Source organism: Equus asinus, chromosome 5, assembly GCF_041296235.1.
Source record: "Equus asinus isolate D_3611 breed Donkey chromosome 5, EquAss-T2T_v2, whole genome shotgun sequence".
In the NCBI taxonomy this organism is placed as follows: Eukaryota; Metazoa; Chordata; class Mammalia; order Perissodactyla; family Equidae; genus Equus; species Equus asinus.
Genome location: NC_091794.1, coordinates 104,019,366 through 104,034,408, shown reverse-complemented (window position 1 = coordinate 104,034,408; position 15,043 = coordinate 104,019,366). Strand labels below are relative to the sequence as shown.

General features: G+C 41.5%; 1 protein-coding gene across 10 annotated transcripts in view; it reads left to right on the top strand.

Annotated features, from left to right (window-relative positions):
* The window catches only part of PRDM2 (PR/SET domain 2), a 127,588-nt gene that overhangs the window by 37,052 nt on the left and 75,493 nt on the right, over nt 1–15,043 (top strand). For 9 of the 10 annotated variants that reach the window (XM_070511016.1, XM_044769725.2, XM_044769726.2 and 6 more), the window contains one exon: nt 13,129–13,281. In XM_070511016.1, the coding sequence (XP_070367117.1) occupies nt 13,129–13,281 (153 nt within the window). Of the gene's footprint in view, nt 1–9,335; nt 9,384–13,128; nt 13,282–15,043 lie in introns of those variants that run through there. The other variant, XM_070511021.1, reaches the window with a different exon arrangement.

Below are 15,043 nucleotides of genomic sequence, written 5' to 3'. Positions count from 1 at the left end.
AAATGTATGAGTTCTTCATGTATTTTGGATATTAAACCCTTATCAGATATGTGGTTTCCAGATATCTTCTCCCAGTTGTTAGGTTGTCTTTTTGTTTTGTTGATGGTTTCCTTTGCTGTGCAGAAGTTTTTCAGTTTGATGTAGTCCCATTTATTTATTTTTTCTATTGTTTCCCTTGCCCTGTCAGACATGGTACTTGAAAATATGCTCCTAGAATTGATGTCAAAGAGCGTACTGCCTATATTTTCTTGTAGAAGTTTCATGGTTTCAGGTCTTAAATCCATTTTGAGTTAGTTTTTGTGTATGGTGTAAGATAATGGTCTACTTTCATTCTTTTGCATGTGGCTGTCCAGTTTTCCTGACACCATTTATTGAAGAGACTTTCCTTTCTCTGTTGTATGTTCTTGGCTCCTTGGTTGAAAATTAGCTGTCCATAGATGTGTGGGTTTGTTTCTGGGATCTTGATTCTGTTCCATTGATCTGTGTGTCTGTTTTTGTGCCAGTATCATGCTGTTTTGGTTACTAGAGCTTTGTAGTATATTTTGAAATTGGGGAGTGTGATACCTCAGCTTTGTTCTTTTTTCCTGGGATTCCTTTGGCTATTCAGGGTCTTTTGTTGTTCCATATGAATTTTAGGATTCTTTGTTCTATTTCTGTGAAAACTGTTGTTGGAACTTTGATAGAGATTGCATTGAATCCTTAGATTGCTTTAGGAAGTATGGACATTTTAACTATGTTAATTCTTCCAATCCAAGAGCATGGAATATGTTTCCATTTCTTTGTGTCTTCTTCAGTTTCTTTCAACAATGTTTATAGTTTTCAGTGTACAGATCTTTCACCTCTTTGGGTAAATTTTTTCCTAGGTATTTTACTTTTTTTGTGGCATTTGTAAATGGGATTGTATTCTTAATTTCTGTTTCTGCTACTTTGTTGTTAGTGTGTAGAAATGCAACTGATTTTTGTATGTTGATTTTGTATCCTGCAACTTTACTGTATTCATTTATTATTTATACTTATTTCTCAAAGGTTATATAAAATTGTAAAATTTTGTCATATAAAATTATGTCATCTGCAAATAGTGACAGTTTAACTTCTTCCTTTCCAATTTGGGTCCTTTTTATTTCTTTTTCTTGTCTGATTGCTCTGGTTAGGACTTCTAATACTATGTTAAATAAGAGTGGTGACAGTGGGCATCCTTGTCTGGTTCCTGTTCTTAGAGGGACAACTTTCAGTTTTTCTCTGTTGAGAATGATATTAGCTGTGGGTTTGTCATATATGGTCTTTATTATGTTGAGGTACTTTCCTTCTACACCCATTTTATTCAGAATTTTTATCATAAAGGGTGCTGTATCTTATCACGTGCTTCCTCTGCATCTATTGAGATGATCATGTGATTTTTATTCTTCATTTTGTTAATGTGGTGTATCACATTGATTGATGTTGAACCATCCCTGTATCCCTGGAATAAATCCCACTTCATCATGGTGTGTGATCTTTTTAATGTGTTGTATTCGATTTGCCAGTATTTTGTTGAGGATTTTTCCATCAATGTTTTTCAGTGATATTGGCCTGTAATTTTCTTTTTTTCTGTGGCCCTTGTCTGGTTTTGCTATCAGGGTAATTTTGGCTTTGTAGAATGAGTTAGGAAGCTTCCCCTCCTCTTCAATTTTTTGGAAGAGTTTAAGAAGGATAGGTATTAAGTCTTCTTTGAATGTTTGCTAGAATTCATCAGGGAAGCTGTCTGGTCATGGACTTTTATTTTTTGGGAAGTTTTTGATTACTGTTTTCATCTTCTTACTGGTGATTGGTTTATTCAAATTCTCTATTTCTTCTTGATTCAGTTCTGCAAGGTTGTATGAGTCTCAGAATTCATCCGTTCCTTCTAGATTATCCAGTTTCTTGGTGCATAGCTTTTTGTAGTATTCTGTTCTCTTAGAATCTTTTGTATTTCTGAGGTGTCTGTAATTTCTTCTCTTCATTTCTGATTTTATTTGAACATTCTCTCTTTTTACTTGGTAAGTCTAGCTAAGGGCTTGTCAATTTTGTTTTTCTTTTCAAAGAACCAGCTCTTGGTTTCATTGATTTTTTTCTATAGTTTTTTTAGTCTCTATTTCATATATTTCTGCTCTGATTTCCTTCTACTGATTTTGAGCTTTGTTTGTTCTTCTTTTTCCACTTCCTTTAGGTGCACTGTTAGCTTGTTTATTTGAGATTTTTCTTGTTTGTTGAGGTAGGCCTGTATTGCTATAAATTTCCCTCTTAGAACTGCTTTTTCTGTATCCCATAAATTTTGGCATGTCGTATTTTCATTTTCATTTGTCTCCAGGTATTTTTTGATTTCTCTTTTCATTTCTTCATTGACCCCATTGTTGTTTAGTAGCATTTTGCTTAATCTCCACATATTTGTGACTTTTCCAATATTCTTCCTGTAGGTGATTTCTAGTTTCATACCATTGTGGTCAGAAAAGATGCTTGATATTATTTTGATCTTCTTACATTTATTGAGATTTGTTTTGTGGCCTAATAAGTGATCTATCCTGGAGAATGTTCCATGTGCATTTGAAAAGAATGTGTATTCTGTGGTTTTTGGATGGAATGTTCTGTATATACCTACTAAGTCCATCTGGTCTAATGTGTCATTTATGGCCAATGTTTCCTTAATTCTGTTTGGATGATCTATCCATTGGTGTAAGTAGAGTGTTAAAGTCCCCTACTATTATTGTGTTACTGTCTATTTCTCCTTTTATATCTGTTAATAATTGCTTTGTGTACTTGGGTGTGTCTGTGTTGGGTGCATAGATATTTACAAGTGTTATCTCCTCTTATTGGATTGTTCATCATTATGTAGTGCCTTTCTTTGTCTCTTGTTACAGTTTTTGTTTTAAAGTTTGTTTTGCCTGATATAAGGATTGCTACCCCAGCTTTCTTTTCATTGTCGTTTGCATGGAGTATCTTCTTCCATCTCTCACTTTCAGTTTGTGAGTGTCTTTAGGTCTGAAATGTGTCCCTTGTATGCAGCATAGATATGGGTCTTGTTTTTTCATCCAGTGAGCCACCCTATGGCTTTTGATTGGAAGATTTAGTCCATTGACATTTAAAGTAGCTATTGATAAAAATGTACTTACTGCCATTTTGTTACTTTTTTTCTGGGTGTTTTAGTAGTTCCTCTCTGTTCCTTTCTTCTTCTCTTGCTCTTTTCCCTGTGGTTTTATGGCTTTCTTTAGTATTATGTTTGGATTCCTTCCTCTTAATTTTTCTGTGTATTTTTTAACAGGTTTCTGGTTTGTGATTACCATAAGATTTATATATAATAACTTACATAAATAGCAGTCTGTAGTTGATGGTTTCTTTAGTTTGACCTCTTGCTAAAAGCTCTACTCTTACTCCCCTCCTCCCACATTTTATGTTTTTGATATTGTATCTAACCTCTTTGTGTGTGTGTCTGTTTCTCTGTTATCATGGAAATAGATAATTTTAGTACTTTTGTCATTTCACCTTCATATTAGCTTCATAGGTGGTTCGTTTGCTACCTTTACTGTATCTTTGCCTTTACCAGTGATTGATTGCTTTCGTTTTTTGATAATTTTCTTATTCCTGTTTTTGGTCTTCTCTTCCCCACTTAAATAAGTCCTTTAGCATTTCTTGTGAAACTGGTTTCTTGGTGATAAACTCCTTTAGTTTTTGCTTATCTGGGAAACTCTTTATCTCTCCTTCCATTCTGGAATGATAACCTTGCTGGGTTGAGTATTCTTGGCTGTAGGTTTTTTCCTTTCAATGCTTTAAATATATCATGCCACTCCCGTCTAGCCTGTCAGCTTTCTGCTGAGAAGTCAGCTGATAGCCTTATGGGGTTTCCTTTGTATGTAACTTGTTGCCTTTCTCTTGCAGCTTTTAGGATTCTGTCTTTATCTTTAATTCTTGGTATTTTAATTATAATGTGTCTTGATGTGGGCCTCTGTGGGTTTATCTTGTTTGGTGCTCTCTGTGCTTCCTATACCTGGATGTCTGTTTCTTTCCTTAGGTTAGGAAAGTTTTCAGTGATAATTTCTTCGAATAGATTCTCTGCCCCTTTGTCTCTCTCTTCTCCTTCTCTGACACCTATATTATGGATGTTAATGTGCTTGATGTTGTCCCAGAGGTACCTTAGATTATCCTCCTTTTCTTTTATCTGTTCAGCTTGGGTGAGTTCCTCTAGACTTTCCTCCTGCTCACTGATCCATTCTTCTCTATCATCTATTCTGCTTTTGAGTCCCTCCAGTGAATTTTTCATTTCCAGTATTCTTTATTTCTGATTGGTTCTTTTTTATATTTTCCAATTCTTTGCTGAAGTTCTCACTGAGTTCGTCCATTCTTCTCCAAAGATCAGTGAGCATCCTTATGAGTCTTAGTTCGTACTCTTTGTCAGGTAGATTGTTTATCTCTGTTTCGTTTAGTTCTTTTCCTGGGGTCTTGTCCTATTCCCTTACTTGGAACATATTCCTTTGTTTCTTCATTTTGCTTTTTTCTCTGTGCTTATATCTATGTATTAGGTAGGTCAGCTTTGTCTCCTGATTTTGGAGAGGTGACCTTATGTAAGAGATGCCTTATGAGGCCAAGAAGTGTGCTTCCCACTTCTCATCAGTTCCAAATGTTCCAGGAGTGTCCCCTGTGTGGGCTACGTGTGTCCTTCTCTTGTTGCAGGTGATTGGGGAAGCCAGGCTGTCTCCCTGGCCGGCTGGTTGTAATGCTCAGCTGTGTGTGGCTGCTGTGGACCCTTCAGTCACTTTGTTGGGTGTGGGGAGTCCCAGCACAGTTGGCTGCAAGGCCTAATAACACATTCCTTTTGCAGTTTTTCTGGTAAGTGAGCGGGCCCCCAGCATGGCTGGTTGCTTGGCTCACGGCCTTATAATTACTATAGGCTTCTGGCCTGCAAGAGTGTTGTCAGCTCTCTCAGGATTGCAGCTGAGTGAGGCCAGGCCCAGACATGGGCGCACCCAATTGTTTCAGGCATTGGAAGGCTGGGTCCGATCCCCTGTGTGGCTGTTTGAGAAGCACAAGTCTGCTGCAGCTGACAAGCCCCCCCGACCACAGGGCCACACACCCTGTCAACACTTTCCTGCTCTATGTGCATGCCCCGACCCCCTGAAGTGGACCCAGTCAGCCCACTGTAGAGGCCCTGCACATTCCAACAAAGCAGGCCCGCCCGTCATGTACTTCCTGCTCCACAGAGGCTGACCCACTCACCTGGCTGCAGTTTCCCTGCACCCCACCTATGTGGGCCCACAAGTTGCCTGAGGGCTTGCTGTTGGGGGGCCAGTCCCTAGGTTGGTCTGTCTGCCCTTCCTGAGCTGGATTAAATTGGTGCTTTAATGGGTGGGGCATACCCTTCCGCTAACAGGCCAGGGGAAGAACTCCCATGGTGTCTGCCTGCGTCTGTGTCAGCACACCTGTACTAGGCCACAGTGATGGCTGCTGCCAATTCTCAGTTCCTGGAGAGGTCTTGCCTCTCACCGAGATGTGCACAGAGCCTATCAAGTGAGTCTCTTGTCACCAAAGGACTGTGCACCTTTCTTTCTGCTGATTTTAGGTTGCTTTCCAAAATGGGTGAATTTGTGCATTGGGCCCTTTAAGAGGAGGCGTTTTTTTTCCCTTATGTCTCATAGCTTTTCTGGGGGTATTCCCCATTGTGGTTAGTAGCCAGCAAAGCCAGATAATATGACCCTTGTCTCTCTTGTCCTGAGTCCAAGAGCTGCTTACCTGATAATGCTCCCCCCCTCCTCCAGGCAAGGCTGCGTACCTTAGGGTTGCTCCCGGCCGCCTGGGAGGCACCACAGCTTGGAGACGGCTTTTTTCTCTCCAGAAAGGAATTTCTGCCTCTTCCACCTCAGTCATCACCGTCCCTTATTGTGGGGGTTCTTTTTATCCAGTTTTCAGTTCCCTCTCAGGGATAATTGTTCCCAGAGTAGTTGTAAATTTGTCGTGTCCATGGGAGGAGGTGAGTTCAGAGTGCCTACGCTGCCATCTTGACACCGTCTCTGTAACATAATTTTTTAAGAAGTGAAAACAAACTTTTTATCAGTCAGCACTGTTATGATTACATATTGACAAGTGAGTTTCATAGTCCTTGCTATCTCAATTCTTCTCATTTCAAATTACTTCTAAGTTAAAAATGGAGGCAAGAGGAAAAGAGTGAGTAGAGAAGTCAACCAGCTGAGTCTACAGAATCATTTTCCAGGAACTACTTCTCAGCTCTTACTGCTCTTTCCCAACTGCTAACCCAGACCTCAAGGTGGTGCCGGAGGGAAAGACCCACATCACAGGGCACATCCAGCTTGCCGCCTGCCTTTCAAAGCCCTGCAGCTAAGAGCGGTTTTACATTTTTAAGTGGTTTAAGCAAAACTTGTAATGTTTTGTGACACATGAAAATTATGTGGAATTCACATTTCAGTGCATGAGCAAAATTTTATTGTAACACAGCAATGCTCATTCACTTCCATATTGTCTGTGGCCGCTGCCCTGCAGTGGCAGAGTTGAGCAGAGTTGCAACAGAGACTGTATGGCCAGCAAAACTGAAAATGTTTGTTGTCTGGCCTTTACAGAATAAGTTGGCTGAGCCCTGGTCCCAGTGTGTGGAGAGGGGAGGCAGTAGGAGAGAGTGTGGTGACGTCTGCTGTCTTAGGTTTGCTGCGAAGCTGTGTGGTTAACAGCAGTGCAAAGGTTTTGAACTTGGAAGTTAAAAGGGGGCTGGCTGTAGAGCTGCTTGTCATAGAAAGGCGAGGCCAGTCCTGCTCTTCTTCTCTCAGGAACCTGGGGACAGTCGAGGATGTAGAAGTCCTAAGAATTAAGCGATCTTCCTGAATAAGTTCACTTGACTCAAATAGGCAGCTTGGTCTGGAGCAAAAACAAATTCTCTTTGCGAGTTTATTTATTCAGTCACTTAACCCCTATTTGTTAAGCTTTTACCATGTGTTGGGCACCACCCTAAGTCCTGGAGCACCAAGCTTGGCATATAGCATTTGTAGTAGTGTATAGACTGCGCCATACTCTGTGGGGATTTTTGTTTGTGGGATGAAGGAATGCTAGAAGTGCCCTCAGTCTTTTCTCAGATGAGAAATCTGAGTGTGAAGTGGCTTGCTTGGTGTCTTACAGCTGGTGGTCCTGGACTCAGGTCCCGAGCCCTAGGCTCTTGGTTACCTGTTCAGTGCTCTTACCACTCACAGAGCCGGGATTCTTACTTTTTTCTGTGTTGTGGGAACTTTTGAAAATCTCCCTAGAAATACAAATGCACATATATACACAAAACTTTGCATATGATTTCTAGAGTTATATGGAATTCCTAAACATCCATGGTCCAGAGTTAGAATTTCTGATTTAAGAGAAGTTATTTTGTTCATCACTGGCTTTTGATTGGGGGCCTAATGCAAACCTGTCAACGTTTATTGAGCATCCATTGTTGGGAGAGTTTCCAGAAACATTCGTGTAGTTGTAGGTGTGAAACTTGAAGTAATTTCAAAAAAGGGGGTCAAGGGGCCAACCCAATGGCATAGTAGTTAAGTTCGCATACTCTGCTTCAGTGGCCCAGGGTTCACGGGTTTGGGTCCCAGGCATGGACCTCACATTACTCATTAAGCTATGCTGTAGCAGCATCTCACATACAAAATAGGGGAAGATTGGCACAGATGTTAGCTCAGGGCCACTCTTCCTCACCCCCCAAAAAAAAAAAAAAACACCCCACAAAGGGAGGGAGTTAAGGACCAGTGCAGGGTTTTGGTAATGATGGCTGTGAGACTGGGCTTTGCAGGCTTGCGAGGCCCAGCAGTTTAGTTTTTAAATTTATGTTTTAGAATCGCTACAAATTGGCTTATTGTAGTAGAATGTGCCACCACCTGTTAGATGGTCTTTTTTCCCCTTATTCTAGAATTTTCAGAATGTTTCAGATACAGTGATGCATTTGAATGGCTCTTAAAAAGAAGCCCCTGGTTTTCTAAAACAATCTGAGGAGTGGAGATAGATTTCTGTGTGTGGGTATGGTGGGGTGGCCGTTTTCTGGTCCTTAAGAAGCCCTCCAGGGATCTGATTCTGTCATTCAAAACGGGGATGTGAACACACCAGGAAGGTATAGTATTTTCTAGGTAGCAGTGTTAATAAAATTCTTTATGACTTGGAAAGCTAGAATGTGTATTAAATGTCTTCGTTGAAATGCTCTTATACCACAACAAGGTTATCCTTTTTTTCTTGGTCTTCACTTTTAAATGACAACAAGCTCCTCACAGATTTGTTCGACTACAAATGAGATGATGTCTATGAAATTGCTTGATAGAGATTACTCTGGCTCAGTAAATATTAGCTGAGCCTAAACATCAAAGAAAAGCACTTGAGGGGCCGGCTCCGTGGCCGAGTGGTTAAGTTCGCGCGCTCTGCTGCTGTGGCCCAGGGTTCGCATCCTGGGCACAGACATGGCGCCGCTTGTCGGGCCACGTTGAGGCAGTGTCCCACATCCCACAACTGGAGGGACCTGCAACTAAGATATACAGCTGTGTACTGGGGGGTTTGGGGAGATAAAGCAGAAAAAAAAAAGAAAAGCACTTGAATGATCGTATAGAGGATAAAAACATTTTTGGGGGGGTACTTTGTAAAAGAGTACCAATCTTCACTTTTGCTTAGAGTTTCTTTCTCTTCTAATGTTAGCGAGTATGGCCTATATTTTGAACCAAAAAACTAGAATACTGTTTAGGGGGAAGTCCTGGCATTGGCTTCTGAAAGCTGTCTGAGTTATTGTTCACTTATGGATGCACTCTGCGGGGAGATGCCGTGCAAGTTGAGCTCGTGGGGATGTTAACCTTCTTTGTCCCCTGCACTCCTTTGTCAGTCTAAACAAATGGAAATAGAATTAGATATTTTCTGTCTTCCACGAACAGACAGGGAACGTGAGAAACAGTGTATAGATCATAGTGTTGGAAAATACGACAGGCTAGATCCCCAGAGAAATAAGGACAAAAGGAGCCTCAGGCACTATGGCAAACTGGAGACCCTGGTGTGGAGCTCGGCCCTCCAGGAGAGGTTCCGTCTCCGTCATTAGTGTGTTCGAGCTCTAGGTTGCATGCTGTTGGGGGGAGTCCAGAGACCCACCGCCGGCGAGGCTTTCTTACCGTAGCCTCTCCCTGTGTGGGCCAGGTTGGACGAATCAGACTTAGCTCGGGCGCGCAGGTGTCTTCATTCCGGGGAGTGATTCTGCCGAAGCGCGTGGTTACTGCGAGTGGAGAGCGGGTAAGGACCTCATAGGCGGACAGTCGAGGACTCGCATGATGGGACGTTTGCATCAATTGACTGAGAATCTTTCCAAATTTACAGATCTGGATGAATACATGTACAGTTTAACGAGGAAACGATAAGGAGGGAATAAGGTAAAACCCTCAACCCCAACCCCTGAGGTAACTGTGTCTAACAGTTAGGTTTGCTTTTTGCAGACCTTTCTCTATATGTCATGAGGATTTAATTTTGAGTGTTTTTTAAATTGGAGTGTGTGCTAAAATTCGAATGTGGATTATTTTATGACTATTTGAAAATGACTGGATTAAATGGAATGGAAATTGGGTGGTATGAAAATTACTTTGTTTGACAGCGAGTTAACGCCCAGTCTCTGTTTAGTGGGGGGCAGAAAGGAGGTCAGGCTAGATGACTAGGCGAGGCTGAGGATGGGAGGAGGGCTTTGGAAAGAGGAAAAATAGAAGTGGAGGAGTAAACGCGGGACCAGGTTTGAATCCCGGCTCTGACTTTTAGTGACTTCAGTATTCTGGTAAATTACCAGCCTCCCCTAGTGTCGTCATTCATAAAGGGGGATTAATAGTGTTTCACAGGGTTCTTGTGAAGCTTGAGTGAAATAGCGCGCGAAGCATCCGGCCCAGTGCTTGGCGTAGAGGTGCTTCTCTTCCTTCAGTCCCCTGTCTCCAAATGGGGAATTCCCACTAGAAAGTTCACGTGTAAAAATTGTTTATAATAGTGCATAGTCAGGTACCCTTGCTTTGTTAAAAGGGACTGTTTATAGCTTGGATCAGAACAAATTTTTGGTTATGTGGAAATATTTCTCCTTGGGATTGAGTCAGCTAGTATTTCTTGGTCACGATGACGATGTGGAAATAGATTTGTTACGTATCACTGGCCGAGTTGGAGCCGAGGTGGGAGGGTTTTATCTGCCTCTGCATCGCCTTTGGAAGGAAGGGGTTCTGTCTAGTTGGCTCTCCACTGTCTTTCCACCACCCTGGCTTAATGGTGTTATGGCACTTTTCCAGTCTAGTAATTTATAGTTACATTAAGCAAAATTCGGTCACATTTTGAACATTAAGTTCTGTGTATTAGTCACCGAATTTAATTCTGATTGGAAACCAAGGTTTCACCAATTAAGGTAGGCATTGTATAAAAACACATTTTCATCCCAGTTCCTAGTTATGAGGTTAGACTCTCAATAAAAATGAGAAAACTACATACTTTAAAAAAAATGTGTGCGCACGCTGCTGGTGGTGGGAAGAGGATAGGGGAGTCATGCAACGCAGCCTTCAGCAGACCTCGGCTGCCTTCCTGCAAACTGGGGTTTCATTCAAAAGACGACTTGCTCTCTCCACCCACTTCCTTTTTATACTAAATCACTGGAGAAAGGGTAGAAAATTCAGATAAGCAGAAAAAAGAAAATAGAAATTGCGATAACCCACTTCTCAGAGAAAACCATTATTAACATTTTCATGTATTTAGTTTCAGATTACTTTTCTCTTTATATATTACTATGTTTAATTATGTTTAAAACAAAAATGGTATCATCTCAGCCACACTTTTGGTAAATGGCTCTAGTCAATCATCAGTGTATTACGACTATGTTTGACACTGATAAATATATTTCTGCAACTTCTGGTTGTATTTGTTTTCTTCTAATTATAGAAATACTGTATGTTTATTGGAAAAATTCTTAAGGAACACAGAAATGTCTGACAGGAAATAAAAGTTTCAATGTAATTCAAATGTTTACGCAACAGTACTGTTTAATGTCTGCTTAGTATTCCGCTCTATGCGGGGATTCTCATAGTGAGCTGATCCGTAGTGTTTTCCATTCAGCAATGAATTGGAAACAGTCTGTGGTAAACCACGCTGCCATGAACAGCTTTGTACATACATCTTGGTACTATCGTCCAGTTCTCTCATGAGAATGAATTCCTGCAAGGGTGTATGCTGGTTAAAGTGTGTCTGTATGTATGAGCTGAGAGTGAGTGTGACAAGGAGTTGGAAAAGGAGTATAATCCAACATGGATGACCTCTCTTTAGAATGGTACAGATTAGGTATTTTAGTAAACAACCGATTTTTGAGTAAATTCACTCGGCCTACTCACAAGCTAATGAAAATATTCTTCTTGGCGCTTAGGGTGATTAAATAAAGTGACTGCAAAGCGCCTTCTGGCATGGTGCTGTCACATGGCAGCAGTTATACATTCGTGTATAATGATATCCTTTCATTCATTCCATGGTGATTTATTGAGAGCCTGCTCTCTGCCAGGCTCTGATCAAGGTATCGGGGGTACTGTAGTGAATGAAAAGGCCCGAATGACTTCTCATGGAGCTAACACTCTGATGTGGGGAGGTGGTCATTAAACAAAATAAGTAAGCAAGCTGGTGATCTCGTGCTTTAAAAGAGCATAAGTGCTATGAAGAACAGTCAGGTGGGGGGATGGCTGGAGTGCTCATGGGGAGAGAAGGACTGGCGGTCCTCACTAGGATGGGTTAGGAAGGCGGGGATAGTAGAGGTCAGGCAGATCTAGGTCTAAGCCCATCTTTACTACTAATTAAGTGCGTGATTTGAGGAAAGCTGTTTAACTTTTGATCTTCAATTTCCACATGTTAAAAAAAAAACCAGATAGTAATGAACCTGCTGCACAGGGTTAGATGAGATAACATGAAAGCAGGCAGCATCATGCCTCCCAACAGGAAGAAAGTGTGCTTAGTGCCCAGAAAGGGGGCTGCTGCCCACTGGCACCCGCAGGCCTGGAGAAGGAGGTATGCCCAGGAGAGCGGAGAGTGGAGACTGGGGAGCTCTGTTCCAGAGGAAGCTGCAGGGAAGCTGAGCGCTTGATGTGGGAAGCAGAGAAAGGAAGAAGCGAGTGCTGGGAGTCTCGGCTGTGTGTGCAGGGAAGAAAGGGAAGCATTGGGTTCTTCCCTTTCTTCCTAAAGAGAAAGTCAAAGACTCCTTTCTTTTGCTTCGTTTTTGACAGGTCTGTCATAAGTTGATTCTGCAGTTCTATTTCAGTGCCTAATCAAGTGTTTTATAGTCTAGTTTTGGGGAAGTAAAACATATATAATGTATGTGTATACAAAGATAAAGTTAAAAATAGTTGCTTAATAGGTTTTCTTTACAATGAAGGAGTGGTCAGTGCTGGAAGCGTCTGGGAGGAGGAACCGACTGAGATGGGTGATTGGGGAAAGTTCCCGCAAGAGCAGATGTGATCTAACTCCTGAAAGAGGGGTGGGATTTTGGTCTTTTTTTGGAAGGACACTGATATTTCCCAGAGTCTGTTCCATTGCACCTTAGTCCTGACAGATGCTCTGGGTAGAGAATGTTTTCAGGGTCAGCTGAGTTTGCAAAGCATCATACCTGTCAGCCATGTGGAGGTCACAGTGCGTGTTCACTTCTGGAATGTCCTGTCAGCCCTGCAGTAAAGGCACTGGCTGAGCTGTGCGCCTGGCAGGACTGGACCCCACACTCCACTTGCAGAACCACCCAGAAAGCTCAGAGGAGTGGGTGCTGTGGAAAGTACTGCTGCAAGCTCACTCTTCCTCTCTAAGTTACACTTTAGGGAATAGAGTTGTCACTTGTCCTTGTGTACATATTTGCTAAGCATTTGGAGATCTTAAGCATATTTGCTATAACTCTTTAAGTTAAGCAGAAAAGAATTGCTCAGACAAGCCCAAATAGAAAAATAACTGAGGATTACAGTTTTGGATCTCAGTTTTCATCTTTTATTTTTCTTTTCTCTGTTGCTTATTTTGTTTCTGTGAAATGCTGTATAGAATACTTGCATATAATGAAAAAGAATTGTTTTACAAGTTGAAAATGGGAACGTGTTTAAGATTCTCCTATTTTAACAAAGGTGTTTTTTTCCCCCTCCCAAGGTATATTACCCAAATTTGGGATGGATGTGCATTGACGCCACCGATCCAGAGAAGGGGAACTGGCTGCGATATGTGAATTGGGCTTGCTCAGGAGAGGAGCAAAATTTATTTCCTCTGGAAATCAACAGGGCCATTTACTATAAAACTTTAAAGGTAAGAGTGTTACAATTTCTGCTGTTACTCTGCATGCATTTTCGCAAATGCTGTCCTTAGTCGAGACTGACAGTAATGACTTTGCAGACCTGAAAGGATTATATTTGAAAGTAGTTCATCAGTACATTGAAAGGTCTGTGTTTTAAATATCCGATCGCCACTGCTTCGTGTGCGTAAGGGCACTAAAGCGGAAGATCGTGTTAGGTAATTACATACCGCATCTTTATAGATACTGGGGAGTTAAGCGTGTGGCAGCCACTTCCCTCCTGAGATACAGATGCATTAGGGACTGTCTGACTGGCAGATTCATCCAACTGTAAGGAACTCTCGCTAGCTATGGGGGTTCTGTGTTAACTGAAAACACGTTCTTAGTCTTCAGTGAAATGCAGCTCTGGATTAGCTTTCCTTTTCCCTAAATCTCATTCAGAATGGAAATTAAACAGAACATGTTTCTTTCTTCTGCCAAATTTTTATTTGGAGACATTAATCGTTGAGATGAAAAGGAGAGGAAAGTCATTTTTTAGAGTTTGTGGTGATGTCAGAGGTCACTGAGTACCCTCAGGGAAGTTAGGAAGCATTGAGTGTTGCTGCATTTCTGCAACAAGCAAGCCTGTGTCCGTCTCCCTCGTTTTCTTGTTCTCTCTGAGGCAGATCTACACTGATCATGCATAGAGATGTTCTCCAAGGCGGAGTCCTGAGCTCTAAAGATAGATGATTGTTGCTTTTTGGAATAGATATATTTACTAAAATTGCTGTAAGGCAAATTTCTCTTTGCTCACTTACTTCATGAAAAATGTCATAGATTGGGGACAGTCCGTGAAAAATATTATCTTCATGGAGTTGAAAACTCTTTATGAGCAAGCATTTAAGATGCTCAGCTTTGCAGCCTGCTGAGTTTTGCCTGTGTGGTAGCACTAGGCCTTCTGGAACTTTAGGCAACATATAGCTGTTTAATATTCCTTTGCTTATTTTTCCTCTCATCTTTAGCCAGTCGGGCTGCCCTTTACCTCATATATACCCACGTCCTTGTTTCCAGTCCCTATAGGAAATATTTTTTGTGGTACTTCTCATTTAAAACTTCTACAACTTTCTTTCTCATTTTCTTTCTGCTGGATTGTAATAGCATGATTTTCTAGTAGATATTACTGTACAATTTTGTTACACTGGAGTTTGAAATTGGATTCAAAATTCGATTGAAGAATTCATTCTCTTTCTCAAATTTATTTAAAGTGAGATTTACGTCTGGTTGAATCAGCGAGGCAGAATCCTGGTGGAGATGAAATACCAGTGAGGGGACGAATATGAGACAATCAAGGAGTATAAATGAGGTCCCAAGGGAGAGCAAGCCCAGGGAGATATTAGGACGCTTTGCAATTCCTTCCTCAGACTTCAGGCTAAGACGTGTTCATCTCTGATAGCAAATCTGAGAAACAGTGAGAAGCAGGAGAGAATAATGTTGGGGAGAGTGAACTCTGAAGTCAGACTGCTGGACTAAATGCTCGCTTGCTGTGGGACCCAAGGCAAGGCATTGTGGCTTTACCAGCTGTATAACCTTAGGGACGTCACCTTCCTGTGCCTCGGTTTCTATATTTGTAAGATACAGATCGTTCGAGTATTGGCCTCATGGGGTTATCATGACTGATTGTATAGGTGATTACAATAGCTGAATAAGTGACAGCTGTTACTTTTGATGAGGCGGTATAGTGTCGTGCTTAGGAGTGCGAACTGTAGGGCAGACTGCCTTGGAAGCAAATTTTGGCTT